The 16,147-nt window shown below is 38.0% G+C and overlaps 1 protein-coding gene across 7 annotated transcripts in view; it reads right to left on the bottom strand.

Annotated features, from left to right (window-relative positions):
• The window catches only part of GHR (growth hormone receptor), a 307,791-nt gene that overhangs the window by 160,638 nt on the left and 131,006 nt on the right, over nucleotides 1–16,147 (bottom strand). For 6 of the 7 annotated variants that reach the window (XM_011966449.1, XM_011966443.1, XM_011966460.1 and 3 more), the window contains exon 2: nucleotides 4,840–4,920. In XM_011966449.1, the coding sequence (XP_011821839.1) occupies nucleotides 4,840–4,909 (70 nt within the window). In that variant the 5' untranslated portion in view covers nucleotides 4,910–4,920. Of the gene's footprint in view, nucleotides 1–4,839; nucleotides 4,921–16,147 lie in introns of those variants that run through there. The other variant, XM_011966490.1, reaches the window with a different exon arrangement.

The raw sequence follows: 16,147 nt of genomic DNA, 5'->3' as shown, positions 1-16,147 counted from the left end.
CTTAAAGGCAGGAATATATTCAAAATTCTTCCTTGGACTGGGCACAGTGGCTCATACCTATAATGCCAGCTACTCTACAGACTGAAGAAAGATTGTGTGAAGCTAGTAGAACTATTTGGGGCCTGTACAACATAGCGAGTTCCTATCTCTAAAAGAAAAAGATGAATAAATGCATGCATGCATGCATGAATGAAAAAATAAATAAATACATAAAATTCCTCCTTGAATCTGTAAAATGACTTAATAAAAGCTTCTTGAAAGACTTTTTTTGTGTCATTATCTACATTGGCACCATCTAGATTAACCCAGCTTGCTGTGACCTGCTGAACTCCAACACCAAATAAAGTCTGCAATATCAGGAGGACAAGGGGTCAGAGGATTGCTGATGTACATGGACACAGGCCATAGCACTAGAACACACCATAAGATTTCTTCTTGCCTCTGGATGATGGTCAAGACAGCAGCAATCAAAAGCTCTATGGCTTTTCTCCCCATCTTCACTGTGAATGGAAAGCCCTGAATTGTTCATTCTTGAACACATTTAACAGATGCATTCATTACTGTTTACTAACTGAAACCATGACTCGAATACTTGTATGAAATATATCCGACATGTCTTGACATCCTCTCAGGGCTCTGTGGAACTTCACCTGTAGTGGGATAGAGTTTATTTTAAAAAATAAATTGTTTTGTCCACTGTGCCATTATTTCCTATCTGATAGCAATGAGAACAGGAGTGTCTTTTCTTTCAAGTAAGTGTTTTGTCAGTGTGCATAGGTTTATGAAAAATGTTCAAAATATACAGAAATCATTATTTTGGGGCTCTCGGTTCCCTTAGGATGTGACACCTCATTCCTAAGTCTCTTACCTTGAAGGGTGTAGAATGATATAACACCTTTTGCAGAATTTGAGTGATGTCAATTATGTGCTTTGCCTATAAGCCACACCTAACTGGCATGCATATATATATATACTATATACATATACTGTACATATATACACATATATATGTATATATGTACATATATAGTGTATGTATTACACACATACAAATATAAATATGTTATATGTAAATATATATCAATATTATACATAGGTATCATATATGTTACATATAAATATCACACATACAAACTATTCCATCTTGCAGGTAGCACTTTTCTCTGGCCTCCAACATTGAGGCCTATTACTTGCTGGATATGGCATACAATTCCTCTTTCTTTTCTTCCTCTCCAAATGCTACTGATTCTTCAAGGGCTCAGCAAGTCTTGCCTTTTCCATAATGCCTTTGCTATCTCTAGGCCTTCTATAATTTGACTCAAACCTACTGACCTAAGTTTGCTTCCAAGGGGAATAATTACAAATATAGCACCTATGTACCACACACCCTGGCCAAATTAATCCTATGCCTTCCATGAAGTAAGTGCTCAAGAAATATTCGTTGAATGTTAAATGCTAAAATAGAACCATCCATTGACTAGACAGTGCCATATATATATATGTGTGTGTGTGTGTCTGTATGTGTGTGTGTGTATATATATATATATATAAAACACTCAGTAAGTGAATGAATTGTTCTCCATGGACATCTCATATCTACATCTGTACACTTCTGTTTATGTTGTTGCTTTATTGCATAAGTTATTCCTGTAATAGCCTTCTGTTCTTCTCAGCCTTTTAAAATCTTAAACCCGACATTCTAGTCTCTATTGAAACAATGCCAGCCTCCTTTATGAAGCTGTAATTCACCACAGCTGAGGTAGCCCTCCCAACATCATCACTTCTATAAAGTGTGATTCAAGCCATTTTGATAGTTAATATACAATGCCTGATATTGTAATTCTTGGTGTACATGCCTGATCTATTAACACATGAAAAGTTCCTTGAGGGAAGAATCAATGTATTCCTCATAGCCGTAGGTGCAGGCTTTGAAAATAGGAAACTCTTAAGAATTATCAGTACATTGAATTTGTTGAATTAACTATTCTAGTCCACCTTGATCTATTCTTTTTCAGGGCATCTTGACCATTTCTCTTCATCACACAATCTAAACCTGAAAGATATACAGTCTCTCATTAATTTCAAGACATTCCTCATGTCCTAGCTAGACTGAACTACAAGACAGGGGCTTGCCTACTTCCACCTTAGGTTACTGAGGTCAAAGGGTATATTCAGGGGTGGACTGACTGAAATAGTAGAGATATACGACCTAATTTATAACAGGCACTCCTTGGAAGAATACTTTTATCCATCAGATCTTTATGCACATTTCTCACTAGCAACATCATTCCAGCAGCAGCAATTTTGATACAATCAGTTGACAGGTCAACCATGTGAAGCCCTTTGAAAACAAGGCACTGTGGATCATTCCTGATTTTGGAATAAAAAATTCTCCTCAAGACTATGCCATTGGCTTTGAGGAGCAGATATAGAGCTTCATATTAAGGATGAGAGCTTCATGTTAAGGATGAGAGACAGAAAATATCTATTACAACACTTTAGCTAGCACAATAATGGCACTATTCAAATTTAGTTCTCATTAAATTTCCCACAGGGCAATCAGATTTAATTTAAAAAAATCCTTTCGGGGCCAGTATATTTCTAATTGCTCATCTGCCCGCAAGAAAATCCCTGCTCAAGTGCCACCCTTCCCTATGCATAGAGGTCTGTCATCGTCTACCAGCTCCTGGGTGACTTTTCTCCAGGTGATGCTTCCAAGATCACTTACCCATCAGTGCCACCTCTTTCACTGACCAAACTGAATTCAATAGTAGTATCTTTTCTTTTTTTAAAATTTCAACTACATTTTTAGTCTGCCTTATTCAAGAGGAGACACAATAAAAATAAAATGATTTGGCTACAATCCAGACCTGGCAGAAAAACAAACACATGGCCCATAAATGTCATCTGAGACTGACCCGTGTCATGTTATGCAGTAACTTTGGCTGAACCCAAGAACCCCTTAGATAAGTGGCCAGAACTAGAATACACACACACACACAGAGGCAAGCATGCACACACATGCTGGAATGAGCTGACATATGCCTTCTTACATAAACATCATACCCCATCCTTAACCTTTAGATCATTTTAAGAAAGGATTCTGGAATATGCACATATTCCAAAGGAAAAAGAAATATTGGTTAGCTCAACAAGACCAAAAAAAAAAAAAAAGGAGACAAAAATGTTCTTCTTTGTTAAATTACTTCCTATGTGTAACCACTGGTAGGATATGTTATTTGTGTTTAGTATAAACCACTGCATTTGCTTATATTCTGCTCTCCCTAAACAACTAAATGAATCAAACAAAACTATTAAAAAGAAAAAAATCAAGCATTAAAAGCAACTAATGATGTTTTCTCTTCACTCAGGAACTCAAAGGTTTAGTAAAATGTCGAAGCAGTGGAAACAGATGCTCCGTGCAGACCTTCTAGTTCTAAAATGTAATTTGAGCTCTAATCTCTCAGCTGGGGATGCATTTTTAATTTTCTTTAAAGATTTCCTATGCCATACTTTTCATTTCACAAGTTTTTTAAATTCCTCAAATCTTGCCCAGTAGAGTGAAAGTCACCTTAATGAAGAAACGAGAGATTAAGCCACCATGACTTTGGAACAACAGAGGATCTCAGCTGCAATTTTTTTGGCTCAGAACCAGGGTCTAAAACCAGCCATGGGAAAAGCTGCTGAAATGGAGCCTGCAATTCTCTCCATGTTTGACTTGCATAATGTTGACATTATAACACCAGAGAGACCAAAAAATATTTCAAACAATTATGACTCTTTTCTATAAATATTTTTAAATTGCTTTAAGAGATAAAATAACATCTTTTACTCTTCTCATTTTCTAAGTGACTCTGGTCACCCTCAGCAGCTCACTACTACGGATTTATTTTTGGCTAGAAGGTCAGGGAGGACATCTTAAGGCGCTAAGTCTGCTGTTAAACTGTATTTTCCAACATGAGCTGAATGGTGAGAAGGGGAGTCAGACACTCGTAAAGTAACAACTAAATTCAGTGTCATAGCATGGCAGAAATACATTGTTTCTTTCTTCTGTAGAAGCACAGGCAAGGAAAAGTATCAAGTACTCATTTAAAAAAAAAAAAAAAAGGTCTCCCACCACCCTTTAGAGAGCACAGTTTTCTTTCTGACAGAAAAATTCTTCTCCCCTTTCCCTTCCATTACTCTTCCTTGTTTTAGTTAGGTCTGCTATGAAACATAGTTTATACATATTGAGACTTCTCTACCAGGAGAGGGATATAAAAAAAGGGAGGGAGAATTATAGAGATGGGGAAGGAAGCTCATAATTTCTGGGTACATCATTCAACTATTTCAGGTGTCTCTTCCCTCAACTTAGCCAAATGATAATCACCCAGAGAGTGAGAGGTGAAATTCATTTGAAACCTGCAATTTCCTTTCTCAGAGAATATGATTAACAAGCCTGAATTCTGAGCTCTGGAAATAGACTAGATATCCTTAGTCACAAATGAACTGAGTGAACAGTAAGCTAATAACTCTTCAGTGTAACTTCAATATTTCTCCCAGAGCCTGAGAACAAGAGACCTGGCTTTTCTTCAACATAAATGTCCTCAGCATGATTTGTAGCATTAATTTTTGACATGAAAACACCAGACGCCAAAGTTGACTGACTACTGCATTCCTCCTAAACATCCACGGAAAAGTCCTACTAGTTTCTGATTTTAAAGTTAAGTCAAGTTTCCTATTTGCTGCTATGTAAAACTTGCATCTTTTAATAAAATCATCCACAAAACTTGGATATAACAAATACAATTCAGTGTTGTTTCAAACCACTGAGGGTGGAAATGGAAAAGCAGAACTCACGCTCACTTCCAGAAAAAGCATCACTTGATCCTGCCAGTGCCAAGGTCAACAGCAGCTGCCAGAGATCCATACCTGTAGGACCTGCAATCACAAAAAGAGTAAGGTAAAGCCCAGCAATTAAAAGCAGACCATTATCATGAAATACTGTTTAAAGACTGGGCAAGACATGAATGTGCTGATGAATCAGTTCCAGAAGGAATCCTAGTAAGTCTTTCATTGCCCCGAGTCTCATATTGTCCTACTTTTCATGAACTCAAACAGCAGGTTGTAATAAATTCTACTGCCCATGAGTACTCGTCTCAGGAAATAACATGAACACTAGAGATGTTCACATCCTGGCTCAAAGCCATAGAAACACCTCACAGCAAATGACCCCCATGCACAGCTTCAGTAACAGGGCCAGTAAGGTTTACTTCAATTTGATCTGGAAATAGAAAACCTTATCAGCAGTATCAGCAAGCATGGGGCCTTGAGCTGGACAGGCCATAAAAGGAAAAACAGAACAATCACGGTAATAGTAACATTTCATAAATCTGTTTTCCAGTGAACAAAACAGCTCAACACACTCAAAACAAAGTGCTAATGAGCCATCCTAAAGAGGTTTAACTAGAAGGGAAGCAGAAAGAAGGCGGGAAGCAAAAGAAAACAAAAACTCCCTAGTAAAACTAAAAACCCACAAGGACAGATTGTATCGTAGAGAGTTTTTATTTTCATGAGGAATACAGATCTGAAAGACCCAGGAATGTGAACACCTCGGACACCAAGAGGGATGCATCTGTGGCTTTGCTAGGCATTTTGAAGCCCAGTGTGGCCACACCTGGAGCCCTTCAGTTTAACGGAGAGAGTAGATCAACACATCTGTCAGTACACACCTCAGTGACCATACACCTTTATCTGGAGGAAGGAAATAAGCTTTTCTAGAAAAAATATACCAGGGTGTCCACATCCCGGATCTTTTGAGGCAAGTTTGGGCTAGTCAAAAATGAACTCAGCATATTGCCTTTTGTAGAGCTGTTGTGTCTAACAACTAATGCCAACTACTTTAAAGCTTAGCTGCAACATTTCCATAAAATTGCACTATTTACAAGTTACTCAGACACTTATCATCATACTAGGAGCTCCACCAGGACCTCTACTGGCTTCATTTTTATTACTGTGCAAACCTGACCTAATGGAATAGCCCTTCATGGTATCCCTAATCAGGCTGAAGTAATGAGTAAAGATGTTTGTTTTCATGGGCCTACAGATGTGGTCCTCTGGCAATGGCTGTGTAATTCTACATAGGGATAAAATTCTTGATGTACTGTAATTTCTAGACAGCAGAGGACTTATCTTTTTTTGTTGCATATAATTTTATATTCGTAAAATAAAAAACATATCTCTATGTAAACTAAGTATCTTCTTGCATCTGAATCCCCATGTGCAAACCCACATGCATGAGGAACTCTCCTCCATACACTGCTTCATGGAGTCGTTCATAGGATTGAGTGTAAACATGCAGGTGAACACACTTTGTCAATGGTGAGATTTCAAATAAATATGAGTTGTGGTTTTTACAACATCCATGTTTTTAATTCCTAACCTGGAAGGCCTTGAGCTGACGGCCTTGCATCATCCTTATCTACTTTCCAAATGAGAACCACTGAACATCTCTCCCTCCCAATGTCCTTTACTCCTAGGTGAACAGGCTATGTAATCAAAGCTGGAAACCTCCAGCAGAAACATATTAAAAGGCTAAAAAAAAGATGTTATAGGCTAAAAATGCAATCCTGTTGGTAACTAAGTATTTGCTTTGAATTTGATTCTTTCTTTCTTTTTTCTTTTTTTGTTTCACTCTGTCGCCCAGCCTGGAGTGCAGTGGCATGATCTCGGCTCACTGCAACTTCTGCCTCCCAGGTTTAAGTGGTTCTCCTGCCTCAGTCTTCCAAGTAGCTGGGACTATAGGTGTGTGCTACCATGCCTAGCTAATTTTTGTATTTTTAGTAGAGATAGGATTTCACCATGTTGGCCAGGCTTGTCTCTAACTCCTGACCTCAAATGATCCACCCGCCTTGGCCTCTCAAAGTGCTGCGATTACAGGTATGAGCCACCCTGCCCAGCTAATTCTTTTTAAGTGGAGAAAACACTGAGGAACTGGATGCTGTATACAGTGTTAACTTTACTTGTTATCTCCCAAGACACTTAGTGTCAGGTAAAGAAGTTTCCAGTAGCACCTGCTATTCTGATGTCAGGGTATAACAGTAAATCCCCAATTCCCAGGCAGCCTTTTTTGCTTCCCATCTGAGCAAGGGTGTGAACAGGTTTGCATTTCTCAGGAGGCCGCATCCTCTGGTTTGGAAGTCACCTCTTCAGACATCTCAAGGATACCTGGCAGATGCCACAAATAAATGGCATTTGCTTCAGTTGAATAGTTGATGACCTTCCTCCAATCCCAAAACTTTTGAAAGCAGCTGCATGCAAATGAGCTTCACTTCTTCCAAATAAAGAACTAGGTAGGGTGCGGTGGCTCACGCCTGTAATCCCAGCACTTTGGGAGACTGAGGCGGGTGGATCACGAGGTCAGGAAATCGAGACCATCATGGCCAACACGGTGAAATCCCGTCTCTACTAAAAATACAAAAATTAGCTGGGCATGGCAGTGCATACCAGTAATCCCAGCTACTTGGGAGGCTGAGGCTGGAGAATCGCTTGAACAGGGGAGGCGGAGTTTGCAGTGAGTTGAGATCATGCCACTGCACTCCAGCCTGGCGACAGAGCAAGACTCAGTCTCCAAAAAAAAAAAAAAAAAAGAAAAAAAAAGGAATTATAATTATAACACTTTCTTTATAAGCTGAACATACATCCATAGAATGTGCTCTATCAAAACAAAAAACAAACAAGAATCCTTAACACAAAATTAAACAGAAATCTGTCTGCATACTCCTACAGCAGAAAATAATATTTAAAGTTGCCATGCTCCCAAATAGGAGGTGAGTGCAGTTTACTGCTTCCTGGAACACCGCATAGGGACCCAATTCTAACTAAGACCAGAGGCCAGGAGGAGGATAAAGAAATGTGGATGGATTCAGCAGAAGCTAAGTGCTTGATTAGAACCTAACTCTTCCCCTTCTCTTCCACTGATGTTGGCTCAGTGGGAATGACTCCAAAAGTAGCCCTCTGCACTCCTCTGCAGAACTCTCTCTAGGGTCCTCACATGAGCCAGGCCATGAGAAGTGACATTCAACTGTATTGTAAGCAGTCCACGTCATCTTTGCAGAGCCCCACATGGCACCTTCTAGATGTGGGAATCTTTCTCTATTAGGTTCTAGCCGAGATAAAATGTCCCTACAAGGTCAGAGTGCTGACACATGAAGTTCGGAACTTTAATGTTATCTAACGTTACAATGTAATGATATGCCAGATGTGAGAAAAAGAAAGTCCCTCTATTCCCCTCCACCAAACCCTTTTTGCCCAGGTACCTAAACTTATTACTTGTACCCATTAATCCAGAGACACAGCAGTCCACTCAAATACTGTCATAAGAGGTTCTATAATAATCTAAGTAGAGGATGGCATTGTTCAGAGGAATCTACTAAATTGGACCTTAGTTCCCTGGGTTTTTGAAGCTTGCAATATTTTCCTAGGGAAAATCCCTCTCTAAATTTCTTTTGATATTTACACATTCTTTGACTATAGACTCATGGCAAGATTTTCAGCAGGCGGGATAAAAAATGGGCTTCTATTCTTGCATAATGGAACTCACACCATTTCCACCCTCAAAGCCTGAGGCATTTTGCCTGCTTCCCATCTTTCTCAAGAAAAAGCAAGTTCAAAACCAGTGTAATGCAGCTGGCATGAATTTTAAATCTGTAGACTGCCCAGCAGAGGAGGCCTCCAAATTACATAATTAGGCCCATGATATACTAACTTATTCTTTGGCCATAAAACAATTTGTAAACACATGAGAAAAGATGAGGGTTAGATATAATACGTTTTCCAGCATGCTATAACCAACTCCTGACAAAGAAACCAATATGTTTAATTCTCTTTAATTTATAATTAGCAAGTATTAGTTAAACTACTAGTTCCTGCTAGCACTGAGCAAGGCACTACGGAGATTAACGCAAAAGTAATCAAAATCATGGTTCTTCAAGAATAAGGCAGTACAAACACATGAAACTGTGAAAAGAAGGGGCATATCTGAAAATAGAAGGTCAGACTAGGGAAAAATCAGGTATCGAATTGACAGTCTTAAAATTAGAACTAGATGACAGATAAGAGTGGAAAAGGGAGAGAAACTATGGTCAACTTGTATGGTAAAAGCTCAGAGCAAATGTTCTGGATATGAGTATGAATTCTGAGTATGTTTTGGACGATATTCTGAGGAAGCTAGTGAATAGAGAACAAGGTTCAAATTTACGAATAAAAGGGCATAAAATTAGATTGGTGAGGTAGGACCAGATTAAAATAGCATTTTCAACTCAGATTGATCAGAAAGTCACTAGAGATTTGGTGCAAAAGTGGGTTTTCCTTAGGTTACAGCTGCCCTTCATGCCTTCTTAACTTAATATCACTGAGAAGTATTGACAAGATTTGGTGATGATTGGATATGAGAGATGGTAGAGACATGTCTGTCACAAATAACTGGGTATGTGTGGATGAGAGATAGTGCTAGTGAAAGAAATCAGGATTTGGGGATCTGAGTTGGTTAGCGGGAGGAGAAGGTCATAGGACTGCTTCAGATACTTGGCGTTTTAAGGCAATTATAAGACTTTTGGAAATGTGAGAAACAACTAGTGGGAAGTTGAAGGTAAGAGACCAAAGATTGAGAGACAAGGGAGGTCATTACTGAAGGTGAGGGAGAGCTACATAGAGATGAGGAGTATCACGTGAATTTAAGGAGAAGACTAGACTATTATGGTGACAAGTCTCCATAACACCTTCATCAACAATTATATTAAAAGTTTATTTGCCAGGCATGGTGATTCATGCCTGTAATCCCAGCACTTTGGGAGGCTGAGGCGGGTGGATCACGAGGTCAAGAGATTGAGACCCTCCTGGCCAACATGGTGAAACCTCATCTCTACTAAAAATACAAAAATTAGCTGGGTGTGGTGGCGTGCACCTGTAGTCCCAGCTACTCGGGAGACTGAGACAGGAGAATCGCTGGAACCATGGAGGCGGAGGTTGCAGGGAGCTGAGATCACGCCACTGCACTCCAGCCTGGCGACAGAGTGAGACTCTGTCTCAAAAAAAAAAAGTTTATTAAGCCACACAGGGAAAAATATGCTTATACCTGGTTTGTAATTTTGTGGAAATAAAACAAACCACCACCTAAAATAACGGACACCATCTAATTTGTATCAAGTATTTTTTTTTAAAGTGATTAAAGTATCCTTAGAAGCATCCTTAGAAGTGTGATGTTAATATATTAATATATGGGAAGAGTAAATGCCAGCATTGATTACTAAGAAATATTGTGAAATTGAATCTAGTCGATCTCCTTGCTGAAGCTTTTCCAGTAATACAGCACAGGAAAAGGAAGAGGTTAACCCAAAAGGGCATTTAAAACTGCTGGTTTTCATTAGCACCAGGCATGCATTGAAATAGTTTGCTTTCAGAATTCATGTTGTTACCAACTTTTTATGGTGATGATAATTTGGAAAATGGTCAGATCTAAAATGCCTTAGGTGAATTTATTTCCTTCCTATGAATGAGGAAAGAAAAGCTCACAGACAGCTTTGATAGAACTACTTTTGCTGAGATTTCTCTCCTCTTGGAGATCCAGTGGGGAATGCAGGATGGGAATTTTAAATGTGTAAGGTGTGAGGGGGAAAAAGACTTTTGGGAGTAGTACATATAGTAGGTCTCCAATTTTATTTATTTATTTGTTATATTATTTGTAGTTTTACTTTTTGAAGAGACATGGGTCTCACTCTGCCACCCAGGTTGGGAGTGCAGTGGCATAATTATAGCTCACTGCAGTCTCCAACTCTTGGGCTCAAGGGATCCTCCTTCATCAGCCTCCCAAATAGCTTGTACCACAGGCATGTGCCAACCCACCTAGCTATTTTTTTTTTTTTATAGACAGTGTCTTGCTATGTTGCCCAGGCTGGTCTCTAACTCCTGGCCTCACTTGATCCTTCCGTCTTGTCCTCCCAAAGTGCTGGGATTATAGCCATAAGCCACCACATCCAACCTAGGTCTCCAATTTTATAAAATAAGGATATATGGTACATACTTGCACTGACCAATTCTGTTACAATAAGTCACAGGTGTCTATTGAGCACTTAAAATGTGGCTAACACAATTGAGGAATTTAATGACAATTTAAATTTAATTAAATATGTAAGTCTATTTGGAACACGTTGGATATATGAACCCACTTTTTAAGCTTTACATTTTATGAAATGTAAATGCAGATCAAGTATTTATGATTAAAATTTAGCGTCCAAATTCACATGTGCTATAAGTAAAAAATATACATGAAATTGAAAGCTTAGTACAAGAAGATGCAAAATATCTTCATAATGTTTATGTTGACAACATGTTGAAATCATATTTTTGACTGCTGAGTTAAATGAAATCTATTATTAAAACAAAATCCTCTATTTCTTCTTATTTTTTTAAATGTAATTATAGCCATGTATCACTTAATGACAGGAATACATTCTGAAAAATGCATCATTAGGCAATTCCATGGTTCTGCGAACACCACAGAGTGTATTTACACAAACCTAGATGGTATAACCTACTACACACCTAGGCTATATGGGATAGCCTATTGCTCTGGGCTACAGACCTGTGCAGCAGGTTACTACTCTACTGAATACCATAAGCAATTTTAACACAATATTAAGTATTTATGTATCTAGACATATCTAAACATAGAAAAGATATCATAGAAACATGATATTATAATTTTATGGGGCCAGTCCATCATTGACTGAAAAGTCATTATGTGGTGCATGACTGTAGTTGGAAATTTTAAATGACATACGTGGCTTGCATTTTATTTCTACTGGCAGCATTCATACATACATTTTATTGTTTATATGTCTGCACTTGCATTCAAAAACATTAAATGATTACTGTGGGCATATTTGCTTTTGTAACAAAAATGAACAAATAAAGTAATTTTTTAAAAATTCAAAAGACATGTAAAATCATCATGATTATGTTGTAAAAGGTCCTCCCAAAAGCAGAATGATGGGGACAAAAAAATTCACTAAAGACTTAGGTGACTTAGGTATGACTGTATCTGTGGAAGGTTGTTTTTTTCAAGGGTACCCAGTGTGCATTCATTTGCCTTCAGAAGTATAATTATTCACATTATGTCCCTATTTGAGTCATAGACAGTGGTGTACTGGTAAATGTTTAACACTTGTCTCTCTGGAATTTAAAAAAAGGGTCATGATTTGTATCATTTGCCAATTTCTGTGGTGTAAATACCTCTTTCAAGGTTGATTTTAAGCTACCAACATTAATTCACTGATTGGATTCACAAGCCAGAAGCTGGACCCAGTACACACTGGCTGGGGAAGGGACTGATGCTATCTAGGCTTCATGTGAGGTAACAGGTACAAAAATTAAGCAATCTACTAACATTGATACAAAACGTAAGAGACAGTACTGTTGAGTAAACCCTGGACACTTAATTTCATTTGAGGACATCTAATCCACTGGCAGCTGATCACATTTAGTTAATAATCATTGAAAGATTCTTTCCCAGCTCAGGAGACATTAGCTTCTACCACAGATGCTATTGTTAATCTTCATTTACAGAGAGGGTGAGGTTGGGGTTAAGTGAATGTGCTTTGGAGTCACAGAGAGCTAAGTTAAAATCCTAGCTCTACCAAACCTCAGTTTACTCATCTCTAATATTGATATGATAAGATTTTCCCTTTTTCATAAAAAAATCAGGATTAGATGCAATAATTTATTTAAAGCATTTGGCATTCGCTCTGCATGTATCCAAAAGGGTTAGTTATTACACTTACTAAAGTCTTCTTGGTAGTAGTAACAAACAGACTATTTATGTTTTATAATGTTCCTATGGGGTATACTGAGAGTAGGGACCCTCATTTATATATCAAGATATATTACATATCTTTATCTTTTATTATAATTTATCATAAAAGGTAAATTGTATATCTTCATGATATATAAATATACATCTAGGCAGGTGGCAGAACAATCAGCAAATGTCCTTTTCGCCAGTCACAATATGTAACTATTCCTAAATCAAGCACTTACATCATATGCAGGTTCAGGGAAAGGGAAGGACCATTATAATGTAAAGTGTGTATATCCTAGATAAGGCAATAATACAGCCCATTTGTGCTTGGGTGTACAGGCAATTGCACATCTTCTAAAGGGAGTTCCAATTGTGTAGGAAATACTTTAGGGGCTAATTCCTCCCTCGTCTACTTTAAGAAAATTCTATGTGGTTGTTCTTAGGTTCAGATAATTTGTTTTGTGAAATCATGGATTTCTAGACCTAAAAATTAGTTACAGAAATCCCAGTGACAAGATGCTTGGCTTGAAGTTAGAACTTCTCTTGGGAGAACTCAAAAAAGGCAGCTGAGTTACAAGAACCTGAGTCTCTGTCTCTTCCTTTATGGAGGAATGAAAGAAGAAGGGGCATTTTAGTAGCCAAATGCTTGGCCATACTCCGATCTTGGTATGCATAGTTTTTCTATTCAGAGTGGAACTTTCTCAAAGAACGAAGTATTCTGTTTCACTAGGACCCCACATTGCACTTTGCAATGCCTCCCCGCAACTATCCCTGTGGATGTTTGTCAACTCACTAAGCTTGATTCACTTGGTGCATTAATGAATTCACAATGCAGATGTGACTGTTACATGAAAGAGAAAACCAACTGCATGGCCACTTATTTGAACGATATATTTCTTCTTATATCTTACTTTACATTATTGTCCCTACCAAGTAATTTTTTCTAAAACAGAATTTGAAAAATGAAACCTCTTATTGATTTTCTACTTTTTTTCTCTTTCTACAAGTGGCTCATTCTAAAATCTGATTTTTTAATTACTATGATAGATCATATAGACCATGGGGAATGCTCCTTAAACAAATTTAAAGATGTTGGAATTTTCTTCAGACTCAAATTTGAAAATTCTGTTTCACCTAATCTAAAAGGAGATAAATAAGCTATAGGAGACAATTTCTTATACAGTGAAGTCTTCAAATGAAAACATTCATTATCTTGGTGAGATATAATCTAACAATGATTACTATAATAATTTATAGTATACTAAATGCTTTTTATATCTTAAAGAAGTGCACGTGTTGCTGCCTTCTTTGGAGTTAACATAACAGAAGTGTAGGTTTTCAAAGACAGTTAGTTACTAGCATGCCCGAATAACATATGGAGCAAAAATTGGGAGAAACCCCTCTTTCCTTTTATCAAGTCCAACATGGCAAGGTTATTCTTTTAAAGCAAACAAGTTGGGAAACCAAGAGTGAGGCAATGTGATCTCCCGGGGAAAGCATTACTAGAGGAGGAGTCAGCAATCCCGTAACCTGGCACCAGCCCAACATTGCCTGAGCTGGTGACACAGGTAGTCATTTAATCACTATGGGTCTCAATTCCCTCACCTGAACACCCTTCCAAATTTTTGTTATAAGCCAAATCCTGCACTGTGCTGTGTAATAATAACTGCCATTCATTGATGACTATTCATGTCCTGATGTTACTAGGTTCCTTGTCTTTCTCTTCTTTTAGCTGGAGGCAGTAGCTGTGTCTCACTCACGATTACATTCTAACAATTAGCCATAGGCTTGCCACAGAGTAGATGTTCACCACAATATCTACCCAACAAATAAGTGTGCCAGGAACCTTCTCATTTCATACAATCTTCACACAGACCTTGCAAGAGAAACGCTCATTTCACAAATGAGAAAATGGAAGTTCAGAGGAGCTCAGAGAGGTTAAGTAAATCTCCTCCCAAGCTCATACAGGCAGACAAAATATCTCTGGGTAGGGTTTTGAACTGTGCTTGATCTCTCCAAGGCCTGCCTTTACTTTCCCATGCCTCTTAAATTGTGAAGTAGGCACGCTAAACACACAATCAGGGTAGCAGTGAATCAGAACAAGCTACAGGGAGCAAGAAAAAGAGTAATATTTAGATGTGAATTATAAAGAGAGGTAGACATCATAATATTTTCTGTGCATAGGGCCTGTCAAAGACATGGCAGTTTCTTCAAGGGCTGTATTACATTGCTCAAGGGATGTAATATTTATTGCTATGCCTTAGAACCTCCAATAGCACCTGGTCTACTTTTGGGTACATTACTTAAGAGCTATGCAGTGTGTTCTCTCCATGACATGGGGCATTATCCCTCCTCCTTTAAGCTTCTATGTAAAAATAGAAGTCTATTTGGCCAGACTGACTGGCTGCCAGATAGATGGCAAACACAGGGCAGATCAATATCATGTCTCATCTCCAGGAAGATTATAATGTACCCCTTCACTCTTCAAGATCAAAGGAGGTGTAATAGCTTGGACTTGGACCATTCATTGTCAATAGCTTTAATAGAAAATACTCCCTAGAAAAGTGCTGTCTAACAGAAATATAATGTGAGCCACAAATGCCAGCCACATACATAGTTGTAAATTTTCTAGTAACTACATTAAAAAAGTTAAAAAATTGATAAATTAATTTTAATAATGTATCTTATTTAACTCAATATATTCAAATATTATTTCATCATGTAATCAATGTAAAAAGTATTAATGAGATATTTTGCACCGTTTTTCTCATACTGAATCTTTGATTCTAGTATGCATTTTACACTCACAAACATCTCAATCGAAACTAGTCCCATTTCAAGTGTTCAATAGCTACATGTGGCTAGTGGCTACTGCATTGTACCATGAAGCTCTGGAACACAGAGGAGTAGGAGAAGTCCACGCTGCCAGCTCCCTAGCTAGTGTAGAATGGATCTGTGTTTATTATTACTCACAAGGCAGGCCAAAGCTGCTGAGAAGAGACCTTCATAAGTTGTTTTGCAAGGTCTGATAATTTTTTAAAGTCATAGAAAGAAATAGTCTTCCTACTAAAGCAAGAAGTAGGGTGTTCCAGATCTTCTCAACACTCACTTTGTACATAATTACTGAGCACTGAACTCTACATACAATTAAACCATCAATTTTTTTTTTGTAGGACAGAACTTCTGTCTGTCACTAGTTATGGACTTTATGTGACTAAGTTCTCATCCTCAGCCTCAACTTCTTTATCTCCAAAATAGAATGTTGGAACATATCAGTAGTTCTGAGCCTTGGTTATATATTAGAATCACCTG

The sequence above is a fragment of the Mandrillus leucophaeus genome, unplaced genomic scaffold, assembly GCF_000951045.1.
Source record: "Mandrillus leucophaeus isolate KB7577 unplaced genomic scaffold, Mleu.le_1.0 Scaffold119, whole genome shotgun sequence".
Lineage (NCBI taxonomy): Eukaryota > Metazoa > Chordata > Mammalia > Primates > Cercopithecidae > Mandrillus > Mandrillus leucophaeus.
This window is presented reverse-complemented; position numbering and strand designations above follow the sequence as displayed.